This window comes from Crocodylus siamensis, chromosome 4, assembly GCF_052110815.1.
Source record: "Crocodylus siamensis isolate JL-2025a chromosome 4, ASM5211081v1, whole genome shotgun sequence".
Taxonomy (NCBI): domain Eukaryota; kingdom Metazoa; phylum Chordata; order Crocodylia; family Crocodylidae; genus Crocodylus; species Crocodylus siamensis.
The window spans coordinates 43007551-43022913 of record NC_143398.1 but is presented as its reverse complement, the minus strand read 5'-3'; the positions used below and the strand labels follow the sequence as shown (position 1 = coordinate 43022913).

General features: G+C 44.4%; 2 protein-coding genes across 10 annotated transcripts in view; both read right to left on the bottom strand.

Moving 5' to 3' along the window:
* CADPS2 (calcium dependent secretion activator 2) overlaps positions 1-15363 on the bottom strand; it is a 619537-nt gene that overhangs the window by 397226 nt on the left and 206948 nt on the right. The window lies entirely within an intron of this gene.
* RNF148 (ring finger protein 148) lies at positions 1345-2433 on the bottom strand. The gene has a single exon (XM_090046323.1). It carries the CDS (start codon positions 2431-2433, stop codon positions 1372-1374), a length of 1062 nt encoding a protein of 353 aa, XP_089902449.1. The 3' UTR covers positions 1345-1371.

The following is a 15363-nucleotide window of genomic DNA, read 5'->3' as shown; positions in this document are numbered from 1 at the left end:
TCCATACTCTGCTGCTCTCCTTTTGTCAGGATCCTCCACTCCATCTGATGGCCACTGCTGCCCAAGTTTCCATCCACTACTACATCCCCATCCAATTTTTCCCTGTTTGTGAGAAGCAGATCAAGAAGACGACAGATCTTGTTGGTCACTTCAACACTTGCACCAGGAAGTTGTCTCCAACACTCTCCAAAAACTTCCTAAAATTGTCTATGCACCACTGTAAGGCTCTCCTAGCAGATGTCCGGGTGACTGGAGTCCTCCATGAGAACTGGGGCTGGTCATCTGGAAATTTCTGCTACTTGTCTGAAGAAAGCCTCACCTACCTCATCCTCTCTGTCTTGTGATTTATAGCAGATACCTCCCATATCATCACCCTTGTTGTTTTCCCCTCTAACCTTAAACCGGAGACTTTCAACAGGCCTATCTCTAGTTTCTGGAGCTCTGAGTGTTCATACAGCTCTTTACAGACAGTGCAACTCCTCCTCCTCTTCTCCCCTGCCTGTCCTTCCAGAACAGTTTGTACCCAATCCAAACAGTACTCCAGTCACATGAGCTATCCCACCAAGTCTCTGTCATTCCAGTCATGTCATAGTTCTGTGATTGCACAGGGACTGTCTCAAGAATGTTCTTCCTCTTTGCACTCTGTTACTTCTCCCCTCTAGGATGGAGTCCTTGAAGAATAAGCAGTGAAAGAAAAAATGGTATACTTTAAAAGCTGGCTGGCTCCAAGCAGAAGCTAGAATATTCTCCAGGTGCTACTCTCATTTGCTGGTTTTACCCAAATCCCCTGTCTCAAGCAGGTAAGAAGATTAAGTATAGGAAATGTACCTTAAACCAAAAAAATCAATTGCAAAAAACTGATCTGAAGATAATAATGTATTTTCATGGACAGACAGATGTAATCTGACCAAAATATGGCAATACCTATATTTTAAAATGCAAATCTGTACTACTTTGTAAACATAGCTGCACAAGAAGGAATATAGTTGTGTTATACTAAACTCAAAGTCTGAAAGTTTCATATCCAGTAAATTACTAACTTAATACTTTTTCATGACAAAGTTTTCCTAACAAATTTATATGATGCTATATTCTAATTAAAGTTATACAAAAAGTGTTGAACAAAACACATTCAGTATCATCTACTACTTGCCAAGCTCATTCATATTCATCTGTTATATATTTCAAAGACATTCAAACTTAACTTTGGCAATTTGTTCCAAAAATAAAGAGTTCAGATGTTTGACTGCCATCATACTTAGGACTTTATTTAAGGAATACAAGTTTCATTTTGACATTTTACACTCTGGGAGTTCACATCAGAGCAGACATGAATGGCTGAGACAAGGGCTTGACTGTCAGCTTTTAAAGTTATTCATCTACAGATGGTCTCTCTGTACCTCGTACTAGCACATATTCATTATCATTATCCTCTTCATTAAGCGAGGTGTTGCTGGGAGCTTCATTTGGCAATACAGCTGAAAAAGGCTCTGCTTCATTTTTAACAGGCACCTCCATCACTTTAGTTTGGAGAATATCACATTTGCAGACTGGGCATGTCCTGTGCTGTAGAAGCCAGGGATCAATGCACTTCTCATGGAAAAAATGGCTGCATTGCAAAATGCGCACAACATCTTTGGACTTGTACGCTTCTAAACACACAACACAAGTCTCTCCATCTGAATCAGCTTCCTTATCACTCTCTTTTAATATGCGAAGCTCAAGACTACCAATAGCTTTCTTGACATCTCTCAATTGTTGACATCTCTGGATCCAAGTTCTTGCTGTTCTCAGTCGTCCAACACAGCAAAAGGTAAAATAGGCAACTGTGACCAGTGTACAGATGACAAGGGATCCCAAATAATGATTAAACCAGGAGCCATAGTGTTTCCCTACTTCTATTTCTACTGTTACTCTGATGCCATTCTGAATCAGGCGTAAGATGTCCAGGCCTTTCAAGCTGACAATCATAACTGCAACAATATCTTCTGCACCCACAGAAATCATAGGAAACATTCCATTACCTGTCCCTGGATAGTTGTAGATGATCACACCAACCACCCCCTTCTCTGCTGCCACTTTTATTTTGTTTGTGAAGGTGCAAAGGCCCCTCATAATGAGGGCTATCCAGGTCTCTGCATTCACAGGCTTATTGAAGCTTGTGAAGGGGCTGCAGGCATTTTGGTTTGGTCCGTCTGGTGGCACCACTACTCCAGATACCTTCTTTAGTGGAGAATTTCTTCCAAATACTCCATTGTCTGATAGCTCCCAAACTGTCTCATTCCCTACCTGAAATGAAATGTTTAGGTGGGCAACCCAAAAGACAGTGGCTTGGGAACCAGGCAGACTAAGCACCAAAAAGACACCAAGACACAGACTCAGGGAAGAAGATTTGGTTTCTCTTCTCCATGCATTGGTCCTAAGCAACTTCATTCCTCTCCCAGCCAAACAATTCCAATTCCAATAAAACAATGAAAAAATGACCAGACTCTGGTAACTGTGAGAAACTATAGAGAATAAAACATTAGAAGTCTATACAGACAGGACAAGTTCCCTCTGTCCCCTGCACTTCCATAACTTCCTGGAGTTTCATACGAGTAAGATGGGGAAAAATGTTACCTTCAAAATGCCAGACTTTTCAAAATAGTAATAAATGGTCATTCTTAGATAGTGGAATTGTGACATCATGAGCAGCAACCCATTCATCTGCATACCTATAACTGTACTTAAAAGAAATCTAAGGTTTCTCTGTATTACTCTGAAAAAGTCTGTTTTCAGAGTCTGTGTACTTTGGGAAAGATCTAAATCCCCTGTTGCAGGAGAGGGACCAATTTAAACTGCATTTAATCTATAACCTCACCCTCAAAAAAAAGCCCCAAAATATTAAGTGTGAAACAGAATGTTACTTTATGCTAACTGGAGTTTTTACCACAAATTCATTTTAAAACAGTGAAAGTATTACACTACTCAATCAAATTATTGTTGCTTTTGCATATCATGGTTAGTCTATTGGTCTTGGAGCATGAAAGAACCAGTATGGAACTTGAAAGTTTTTTTTTCCTTTAAAAAAAACCTTCAGTAACAAACTCTCACAACAAAGCAGTCATTGCCTAGCTTCTGGTTACCATCCTATATCAATCTCTCTGTTTGGTGGGAAAAAATTCAGTATTACCACTTTCTATGCACAAAATATGATACTGAGGTTACAAGGTACGGGCCAGAAATAATTCATCTCCATTCCTATTTCACTACTGGAATCTGTTTACTTGGCTACACTTAAATTACACATGCAAGCCGTTGTGCCACAGATGGCTAAGAACTTCTTCATAACATAGTGGTGTCACAATCAGACCTCCAACACAACCTGCAAGAAACATCTCAGACAACACTTGGAGGTGTAAGGGACCACTCATGAAGCCAGGGAGACTACAGATACAAATACATTAAGCAAATTTGGCCTTAAAAGGGAACTCCTTATTTCAAAAGGAGTGACAGACTTAGACTGTTGATATTCTGAGACTTTTTTTTCTAGGACTAGATACTGGAACCCTACATTAAGTTGCAAGATAACCAAGTACAAGATCGCTGTCAGATGGATCAATTCAATTCTGCCAAGGTTATGAATGGAGTAAAAGTGGGTCTGTAGCTCCGAGGATCCTCCTCCTTCCCTTTCTTAAAGATGGGCACTATATTTGTCCTTTTCCATTGTCCAAGACCACCTTCTATTGCAATGAGTTTTCAAAGATAACAGCCAGAAGCTCTGCAATAACATCATCCAACTCCCTCAGCACCCTTGGGTGCATCACATCTGGTCCCATTGGACTTATACACATCCAGTTTTTCTAAATAGTCCCTAACCTGTTCTTTCACTACTGAGGATTACTCACCTCTTCCCCAAACTGTACTGCAGGGTTTCATTAAAATACAGCCAGCTCTCCTGTACTCCTTTCCCTCTCAGATTGGCCTCCCAGGGAATCCTAACCTTCAGTTGCCTGAGGCAGTCAAAGTCTGCTTTTCTGAAGTCCAGAGTTCATACTCTGCTCTTCTCCTTTTGTCAGGATCCTTCATTCAACCATCTCATAGTCACTACTGCCCAAACAGCTGTCCATTACTATACATCCCCCACCAATTTTTCTGTTTGTAAGCAGCAGATCAAGAATAGGACAACCCTAGTTGGTCTCCAACACTTGCGTCAGGAAGTTGTCTCCAACGTTCTTCATAAAGGTCCTTGATTGCCTGTGCACTGAGGTATTGCCCTTCTAGCAGATGTCAGGGTGACTTAAGTCTGCCAGGAGAACCAAGGCTGGTAATCTGGAAAATTCCACTAGTGTCTGAAGAAAGCCTTGTCTAACCTCATCCTCCTGGTCTGGTGGTCTACAGCAGACACCTACCACATCATCACCCTTGTTGCTCTCCCCTCTAACCTTAACCCAGAGATGTTCAACAACAACTGGAGAAACTATCTCCAGTTACTGGAGCTCTAAATCATCATACAGCTCTTTCACAGACAGTGCAATTCCTCCTCCTCTTCTCCCCTGCCTGTCCTTCTTGAATAGTTTGTACCCATTCATGACAGTGCTCCAGGCATGTGAGCTATGTCACCAAGTCTCTGTTGTTCTAGTCGTGTCAGTGATTTGGCTGTGCAAGGACACCCGATTCTTCCTGCTTCTTTCCCAGGCTCCATGTGTTTGTGTACAGACACCTGAGGTAATTAGCCAATTGCCCTCTCAGTAAGAACGAGGAGGCCTCCCCTGTTGTCCCTTCCTCCATGTGATTCCTCCAGGACTCCTGCATCCCCACTTACCTCAGGGCTTTGAGCTCTACCCCCCAGTGAACCTAGTCTAAAGCCTTCGTCACTAGATTAGCGAGCCTGTCTATGAAGATGCTCTTCTCTCTCCATCAGGTGGATCCCATCTCTTCCTACCAATCCTCCTTCTTGGAACAACATCCTACAGTTAAAGAAGCTGAATCCACCTGTGACACCACCTGTGAAGCCATGCATTAATCTCTAGGATGCATCTGCCCCTGTCCAGGCCCTTCCCCTTGACTGGAAGAATCGAGGAAAACACCCCCTATGCTACTGTCCCCTTCGCTCTTGCACCCTGTAGTCACGCTCGATCTCATGGTTACTGCTGGCAATATAACTGGTGCCCACACGGATAAGCAGCATGGAGTAGTAATCAGAGGATTGGACAAGTCTCAGTAATCCTTCTATATCTTGGGTCCCAGGCTCCAGGCAAACAGGAGACCTCCTGGGACAATAGGTCAGACTAGCAAATGCGTCCGTTCGTCCCCTGCAGAAGTTTTCAAATACCATCACCTCCTCTTCATGGTGTAGAGAGAGATATACATGTTTTGCTTTTTCTATTTACTTTGGGTTAGGAGTATAATAGCAGAATGCTTTCCAAATGGGCTTACTGAGCTCTATAACATTATTAAGAGTTGTTTGAATGGTTGTGCGGGTGGAAATGTGAATCCCAAGGGTAATACAAGGCAATGGAAGGGTACTGTAGAACAATGGAGCTGGACTGTGAAAAACAAAAATGGGTTTGAGCTGCTAAAGACAAGCTACGAGGACATAAGATTCTGTGAACACTTCTGCCAACTACTAACAGGATGGTAACATCTGCATTTCTACACTGCTTACACAAGAACCTTTTGAAAGGCTTAGGTATCGCTGTAAGATGTGTGGTGATTGGAGAACAAAGGAACCTGCCCAGCAACTGAAGGAGAGTTGCACAATTGGTGATTTGCCACTATTGTGAAAAAAGCTATAAAAAGCTGTAGAAAGGACTTCACAGTGGTCCCCTTTTACATCAAGAAAAGAACCAGAACCAGACTGCATTTTGGAAAAACATGCTGGCAACCCCTCTCCTAATATCAAGCAGCTGAACCCCCATTCAATTGGCCATCGATTGAGGACAGCATAATCCGGTGATGTATGAATGAGTGTGTGTATCTATGGGTATTAGATGAGATTAAGATTTTAGTAGAAAGAGATATATGGACTCAATAAACTTACTTCTGTTTAAAATAAATTCAAGACCTGCTGCCTTTTGTTGTGCTAGTGGCAGTGGTCTTGATTCTCCCCACTTTGGGGATTCCTGGTCTGGCCTCTTCCACCAACAGAACGCTCTCTTCCTTCTCTGTTGCTAGTGCTCCATATGTGTTCTCTAGACAAACGCGGCAGGTGGGGATGACAATTTCTTCTTGCTGCCAGAGGTCACAAGTTCCATCCTCCACTTTCCTGGGACTCCATACCCTCTTCCTTTTCTAGCAGCACCTGTGGCAGTCCTTCCTCCACAGTCCTAGAGGTTTCCTCCAGCATGGAACTGATGAAGTCCTCATGGCAGAGGATGCTTCAGAGCCTTGCTTCCTCCTCCTATAGCTCTCTTGCCTTCTCCGTGAGAGACACCATCAGAAGGCACCACTCACACTGCAGGCACTCCTTAACCCAGCTGACACTGGAAGAAACCTGCAAGCTGCAGTCTGCACAGCACCAACCAGGGCCTAGGGTAGTAATCAGAGGAATGGACAAGTTTCCGTATGCCTGGACAGACAACTTACACGTGCAAGCAGAAGCAGAAATAGAAGTGGTAGTGGCTCTCCACTTTCCAGCTTTCTTTCTGGGTCTTCTAATCTGCTGCTTCTCACTTCCTGCCTCTTTCCAAGCAGACCTTCCCTAGCAAACTCTTCTGTAGCTGGCCTGTTTCCTGTTCCTTGATCCTGAAGGGTTCCTGTTTCCCTGAAAACTTCTTTCTGCTCAGCAAGCTTACAATGAAGGATCATGAGACAGAATTTCAAAGCAAACTGCCTTGCAAACTCCCCCTTGCACTGAACTCTGGTTAAACAAGAGACTTACGTCTTGATCTAGCTGCTGAGTTTTAGCCGCTTAAAATAAATCTGTCTCCAATTTCACAGTCCAAGTGTGGGATCTGGCGCCATTTCTGCAGTTCGAGCCCAGCAGGACACCCCCCATGCCTCTGACTGGCTGAGGGGCCCTGGAAGCCCCGCCCCTCCCTGCAGAATCCCACATGTATTAACATATCAATTAATGGCTTTCACAGGCTTAATCTCAATTTAAACCAGCGGAAGCCAGTGATGCATTATTAAGCAGTCTAAACTGTGGTTAATGACTTCCATGGGCTTAACCATGGCTTTTTCAATGGTTTCCATGGGCTTAATCAGCAAATTAAGCCATAGAAGCCATTAATTTAGACACATTATTTGTAAGCAGTCTAGGCACCTAATTAAGCTCTAAAAATGAAATATCTTATGACAATAAAGCAATACTATACACAACATGAATTGTAATACTACCAGCTGTATACACCCTATTAAACAACATTATAAAAAGGAGTTTACTGAAATTCAGTGCTAACCTTAAGACAAGCAGTTCATGCTATGTATTAAATGCGAGCACGCTGCACCCAGCCACAGTGGCTGAAGACATTCTCCGTCTCTGTATGGTGAATGTTTTTCCATACACTGAGATGGCATGCTCAGTGTCCACCAAATTCATTTGAATGGTGAGGCAGTGTCTTGCCAGGGTGTAAAGATGTGGAAACCAGTCCCAGAGAGTCCCAGAACATGAGCACAAACACAGGCATCTGGCACTCTCTGACAAACTTCACATATGCAGCACATTTATTGTCATGCTCTTTCCCCCCCATCCCTAGATTGCTTTCAGTAGCTGAGGGTCACAACTCAGCAAGGACACATGGTTAGGGTCCAAAATGTAACCGGCACTAAGGAAGGGGGCAGATGGCCTTCTGAACCACAGTAGCAGTTACAGGTTATACCTGTAGGAGTGGTGCAGCTTCACAGCTATTGCCTGAAACAGGTCCCTGCTGTGCTGGTTTTCATGAGCACAGCTTGACAATTCTTGTGATGCCCTGTCTTTGACCCAGCTTATAAAATCCATCAGTTGGTTGTGTGCATGGTGGATCACAGCCTGATGGCTCAAACCACATAAGGACCTCCATGAACCAGGTAGCACTGTCAGCCACAAACATCACTTCATCTGGAATGTCACCTCGCCTTAGAAAATCATGAAGCTTGAGCATGCTCTGTGTGCTGGGTGTGATTTCCAGCTCCTTCTCTCAAACTGCTGATAGTGCTGCATATCCTTGGTGTGGTATATTTGGTATGGACAACACTGAACCAGGAATTCCAGCATGTGAGCACAGGCTCTTGTGGTAGCAGCACAGTGGCATGGAAGTCCCCACTTTGACTGGCGATGGACTCCCTGTACCGGACCTTATGAACCTGGATACTGGTCGAAGGCTTTCTAGAAAGAAAACACCAGGCAATCTTTGGGGAACGGCATGCATCACATGTCACTTACTAAGGACAGAAGGTGCATTTCAGGTGACATGAACAGCATTAGTCAGCATTCCTTGGAGTACTTTGGAGAAAGCTTCCCACATGCACATGGCATTGTCAGACAGGAATGCTGAGATCCTGTTAAAGTCTACCCCAGGAATGGGCAAAATGGTGGATACGGCAGGTGGCTAGACCCCATTTCCCAGCAGCCCCTGCCCATGTCCTTACAGCTAATTTACAATGGAGACCCCAGGAAGGGTTGGGCTGTGACAGAGTGGGGCCGGCGTTTCCATAGAGACCCGCCCAAACAGCACTAATAGAAGGTGCAGCTGGCGGGGAGCTGCCCCAGGGCTGGAGCCGGGATTTTGGTGGCGACAGTGTGGTCTGCCCAGGTCAGGGCCATGCAGGCAGTGGATCGTGGTTCTGCCCTCGCTTCAAATCACACTTTCGCTGCTACAAAATCCCAGCCCCAGCCCTGGAGCAGCTCCCTGCCCAGCCATGTGTCATGGCCCCACCAGCCCTGGGATGTCAATGGAAACCAGCCTCAATGACTGGGCAGGGGCTGCTGAGCAATGGGGTCCACCCTGGGCTGGATCTGGCCTGCAGGCCGGAATTTGCCTGCCCCTGATCTACACCATAGCTGATAATTACCTTCACAATTGCTTCAGACAGTAGAAAAAAAAAAACTGACAAGCTTGAGGTGGATCAGCTCATTTTGAAACAGGCAGGTTCTGGTTGGCCAGGTCCCCAGTTCAAATAAAGTATGCAGCATGCAGTTGTACCGAGGGCCAGTGGATTCATCAGCCACAATGGGAAAGGAATAATACTTTCCCATTGTAGCCTTCATAAACTGTAATTGTGACACAATCGCTGCAGGGAGATGGTCCTGGTGGAGTTTGTTGGCACACAGAAAACTGCCAGAATTTACCATGTTTTGTTTCAAGTAGTCCCTTAACTTGGGGTGATCAAGTTTCTTCAGCAGGATGTTCGCTGCCATTAAAGCCCCTCATCTTGCCAAGCTGCTTTCTGTGGTTCTTTTAAACACGGAGGACATTGTCACTTCCTTCTTGCTCTGACCTTCAGCCTCCGCAACAGCCATCCTCTCCATGTGTACCTCAAACTCCAAATGACAATCGATGCTGGTTTTCCTGGACACATCCAGAGTCGCATTGCAGGAGGTACAGAAGTCTGCCTTGGTTTGTGTGCAAGATCCCTGAAGGATATGTCTTCCATGGTGACCACTAAAATTAATTTTCTGGTCTTGGAAGACTTCTTGGTGCTCACTTCTGCTCTCTGTTAAGCAGGAGTGAGCAGGCATGCTGCAGGAACATTCCTGTGGTCACTTTAAAAGCTGGCGCCAAAACCTTTCTGGCTTCACTGGCTGGTCCCTGACTGGCTACAGGACTGAAACTATATCAGGAACTCAGCCTCTGATTTGCTCCCTCCCCCACCATGCTCCAGGATGCCGGGGCTTCCTGCCATCTTCTGTTTTTGCACCTCCTTTCTCCCCCAACCCCACCTCCCAATTTTGCCTCCTTTCATGGGGTGTGCACTCTGTCACAGAAACCAACTGAATTCACAGGTTCCACAAAAGTTGCAAGATGGTGAATTTGGTAGGTCCCTAATTATGCTAAAACTTACAAGTACTCACACTTCATGGAACCTCAGGGTTGAATTTCTACTTTGGAAAAAAAGAGCTCTGAAGTGGTAATAAGAAAGAAGTGACAAAGATGGCTTTACTTTTCACAAGTTCTTTTCACAAAACCATGCAATACTTAATAATTCTGTATATCTACTGTGTCCAAAATTATGGAAATTCTAACTCATTCTCCACCAAAATTTATGCAACCATGTCCTTCAGATCTGCAAATAGGCTAATAATTTAAGGTTTTATGATGCATACACAAGGACAATTTTTTTTTTTTTATGGTAGACTGATTGTTCTTAACACTGATTTTAAAAAATGCTGTGAAATGCAAGGATTACGCATCATAAATCCATTCTTCTTTTTTCTCTTTCAGTTGAAAACATAATTTTTTATAACTAAGCTTCAGGTCTCATTAAAGGTTGATCAATATATCAAAGCCAATAATTTCTGTAAGGGACTAACATAATGAAATCTCTTTCAAACAAGTTGATGCATGTTATCTGTTCCATTTACATGGTCTGTCATCTTGCTCTATTCTGGGTGGGCACTAAAGTTGTAAATAATATCTGCATATACAATACCGGAGCACCGCAAGCAGTAGGACAATCTCAAATTACCATATTTACTTGAAACAAAATAAGGTTTCTTTCCTCGTTCAACACGGGGGGAAAAATGTTCCCCATTTTGGTCCTGAGTACGAGGCATGGGGCAGATGGATGCTGTGGCTCTGGCTCCAGCTCCGGGCCCAACCCACCACCTGCTGCCACTTATGCTCAGTCATGGGGCTCCAAACTTCACTCTTGCTCAAAGCACATGGTAACTCTGGTCCCTGACAGTGCCAATGGTGGTGGTGACAGCAGCGGCTCCAGCTCTGGTCCTACTCTAACCTGGGCTGGGACTGAAGCAGGCCCCATCATTGCTGCCGACTGTCCAAATGGGGCCCAGAGCCACCAAGGAGCTCTATACCCTGGGCTAGAGTGCAGTCAGAAGCAGATCCATGACTGAGGGTAAGGGGACACAGGGGGAGGGCAGCAGAGGGAAGCAGGTGGGGCAGTTAGAAGGAGAGAGAAGTAGCAGACTGCAAGGTACAATGAGGCACAGGCACTGGGGGGGGGGAAGTGGGGAAGCACCACAGGGGGCAGCAAGTGTGTCTTTGTGGGGAAACAAGTGGCAGTGGGCATGGTGCAGGGCACAATGCTGGCTGCCTATGTCCCACTGCCTGCCCCTTACCACTTCTTGCTTCCCTGATGCTGCTTTCCTTGCTGCAGGATGGACAAACTTAAGATGACTCTCCAAAAATCAGACTATATTAATAGATAATTAGAACACGTTTTATACATTTTCCATGTATAGGATCTGATTATTGGGGTGGGTGAGATTAACAATTCAAAGCTATCTTGGTAAATATAGTAGTCCTTGTCTTACTATTGTGGTAGGCCCTTAATGCCAAGTTGCACTTGCATACAAGCTCACCAAAAACTCTCACAGCCAACACCACTCTCCCAACAATTCCAGACAAAATGCCCCTTAGTTCTGTCTTCAATTTGCATCTATGCTCTCTAGATCGTATTAAAGCAGGGGTGGGCAAAATATTGCCCGAGGGCCAGATCTGGTCAACCAGGCCATTCTATCTGACCCATGGGATCCTAAAAAAGTTAGAAAATATTTGTCTGCACCTGGATGCCTGTCAAAGAACAGGAGCCAGGGGCAGTAGGACCCAGGGTGATCTGGCAACAAAAGGCAGGAACCCAGCCCCACTCACCCCCAGCCATTTCCCCGCTTCCAATTTCCACCCTGCTCTAGCACCACATGGCTCCCAGCTGCATCACTAGACCAGGGAGAATGAGGCCCCACTGGTATGGGGGTGTGCATGCGAGCAGGCATGGGCAGTGCATGTTTTGCGTGCACACAGGCAGGGGCAGAGTGAGTGTGTGTGCGCGCATGCGTGTGCCCGCAGATATCACAGTATCATAGTGCTTAAGGTCGGAAGGGACCCAAACGGATAATTAGGTTTGACCCCCTGCCCCAGGCAGGAATGTTTCCTGGGGTCCTATCACCCCAGCCAAATATCTGCCCAGCCTCCACTTCAAGACCTCCAAGGTAGGAGAGAGTACCACTTCACTTGGCAGCCCTAACTCTAAAGTAATGTCTCCCAACATCCAGCCTGAACCTTCTCTCTAACAGTTTGAAGCCATTATTCCTAGGTGGTGCCCGAGGCAACAGAGCCTCCCCCACTTCCCGCTGGTCCCCCCAGTGAGCTTGTAAATGGCCACCAGATCCCCTTTCAGTCTTCTCTTGTGGAGGCTGAATAGTTTCAGGTCCTTTAGCCTCTTTGTAGGGCCTGCCCCGCTGCCCCTTGACTATGTGAGTGTGCCTTCTCTGGACCCTCTTAATGCTAGCCACATCCCTACTGAAGTGCGGCTCCCAGAACTGGATGCAGTACTCTAACTGCTGTCTGATCAATGCCACATAGAAGGGAAAGATCACTTCTCTGGGCCTGCTTGTGATGCATCTGTATATGCACAAGGTGCAGTTAACCTTACTGATCTCTTCCTCGCATTGGCAGCTCATGTTCATCCTGGAGTCAACAATGACTCCAAGATCCCTTTCTGCCACCACGTTGACAAGAAGAGTGTTCCCCAGCCTATGGGTGTGTTGCTGGTTTCCTCTCTCTAGATGCAGTACCTTGCACTTGTCTGCATTGAATTCCATCCTATTCTCATCCACCTACCTCTGTAACCTGTCTAGATCTAGCTGGATTCTGTCCCTCCTCTCCAGTGTCCCCACCTCGCCCCACATCTTGGTGTCACCAGTGAATTTGAACAGTGTGTTTTCCATACCCACATCGCTGATAAAGATGTTGAACAGTACAGGCCCCAGCAGGACAGAGGTAGGGGCAGAGTGAGTGAGTGAGTGAGTGCATGCGCGCGCAGGCGTGTCAAGCGTCCACCACATACCACACCATGCACATGCACCCACACCCCCTCACACTGCCATTCATGCAGACCCCCCCCACACACTCCAGCCACCCTTCACCCACACCTCCCCCAAATCCCATACCCACCCACAGCCCACATATCCACACACACACCCACATGCTCCATTACCCCACATACCCACACATCCATAGCCCCCAACAAACCTATACCTACCCCCCACAGTATACAAGAGTAAGACTTTAAGCTGTTGTCCAATCACCTCTATGTACACTACACAAACACATGTGAACCAGGACAAAAATATTTTTGAAATCAAATTAATGGAAGTTTTAGATGTTCATTTATTAAAATATAATTTGGTATTTTCCTGGTTGTAAGATAGCAACATCCCTTGCTGAAAGGAGTACTTCCTGAGGTAAGGGCAGGGACTCCTGGTAGCAAAGGTCAGGGGTTAGGGGGCAGGACTTCTGGTCCCAAGGTGGCAACAAGGGGGCAGGGCACCTGTCAAGGGGCAGGGCTACCAATGTGACCCTCAACAGCTTGCCAAAACTCAGTAAGAAGCCCGCTGCCTGAAATAATTGCCCACCCCTGAACTAAAGTGATAGTATTTGAAGACTGCTACCATGTCACTTAAGCACCCTTTTCAGAAGCTGGACATGACTAGATCTTTCAACCTTTCTTCATATGACTTTCTTCCAAGCCCTTATCTTTGTTGTCTGGCTCTGGACCTTCTCTAACTTTATGTCCTTTTTAAAATATGGAGCCCAGAACTGTATGCAATACTCTAGATGAGGCTTAACCAGTGCCAAGCAGAGAGGTCCTGTCACCTTCCACATCTTGCCCCAAATGGATCATCATTTGCTGAACAGGTATACCATTCATCCATTACTAGTTCTCTGAACTCATACTGGAAAATATTAAAAGTGATTCTTCTCATGAAGCATACTGATTCTTAAAGAGTCTGTCAGTCAAAACCCATTTCCTTCAATTCTTTTTTGAAACGTCAGAGTTGCACAATGGGCATTTTCTATATTTTAGCAACCAAAGATCAATGCATGTCTTGTAAAAAAATGCCTGCAAGTTAAAATACGTACTACTACTAGTATGACACTTTCTGCATTCAGATCAGTTTCCATGTCAACTTTTTTTCAATCTGCACAACTGAGGATGCTCTAAAGTTCCCCAAATCTCTCTTCTTTATGACTGCACTCTACTATGCCACTCTACTGCAATAATCAGCTATTTAGTGCAAAAAAGCAGTGTGATTATAAAAGGCTACCATGAAAGAAATACGTGTTCATATTTTTTATCTAAATGAAATGCTTTGTTCCCACATCAATTCCTGCAGTTACTTGGATACCCTTATGAAGCAGGCATAAAATATTTACTTTCCTTTCAAACTGACAATCATGATCGCAAACAATATCTTCTGCACCCTGGTGAGACACCGTTGCCTGTATCTGAATAGTTGTAGATTATCAAACCAATAGCTCCATTTTTCACAACCACTTTTATATTACCCTTAAAATTACAACTTCCCCTTTCAATGAAGGCTAACCAGGTCCCCAGGTTCACTAGCTTTCTGAAATATGTCCAAGGATTGAATGTAATTTGGTATTGGTCTTTTGGTGGGACCAAGCACTCCAGACCACCTTTTTGAAGGAAGACATCTCTCCAAAGAAGTTTGTTTGTAAATGGGTCAATTACCCTCCTGTAATGTTAGGCTCATGTAGGTGAAAGAAGTTCTAGTAGCTTGATAATGAAAGCTGAATAACAAGAAAACATTTTATACCAATAGCCAGAAAAATGCCAGCCTTCTTTCCCATATGCCAGTACCAAGTAACTTCATTCTGTCTTCTTCCAACAAACAACAGAACTAACGAAGCAGAAAATATTCATTTTTGCACAACAAATTTAAAAAAAAAAGTAAAGGAATGGTAAGGAAGGCAGTGGGAATAAGATTTCTATTTGGATATTTTATTAGATTAATTTTGTTAAAGAGAAAGATGCAGCAAATGAAACTGAGATCAGTTAACAAAAAGTTTTAAAAAATCTTAGTAAGTCACTGTTAAGGGGTGGGATTGTGACAACTTTGGTCATAACAGATTGCACCGTTTTATTTATAGATTGAAATATTATTGGCTAGAATTATGTAAATACTGCCTAGGAAATGATATGAGGTCTGATCTCACTGCTACGTAGTCCATTTATCACTGTAACTTCACTGTGAAAAGAAAAGTTCCTTAAAAGTCCCTAATGATTTGAGTAATTGTCAGTAAAGTATGCTTTTCTATGTAACAATTACCTCCAGCTACAAAGCTGAATTAGCTATGCAAAAATTTTAAAAACTCAGATTAAGCTGAAAGCCTTAACTGTATACATCAGATTTAGAAGGGCTAGAAGAAGCAGAATTGTTACAGCCAGAAGATTTGAATATTAAAAATGTTTTGC

What these genes read in the sequence shown, in the direction of transcription:
- RNF148 (XM_090046323.1), bottom strand. Translation starts at nt 2,433, where the DNA reads ATGAAGTTGCTTAGGACCAATGCATGGAGAAGAGAAACCAAATCTTCT.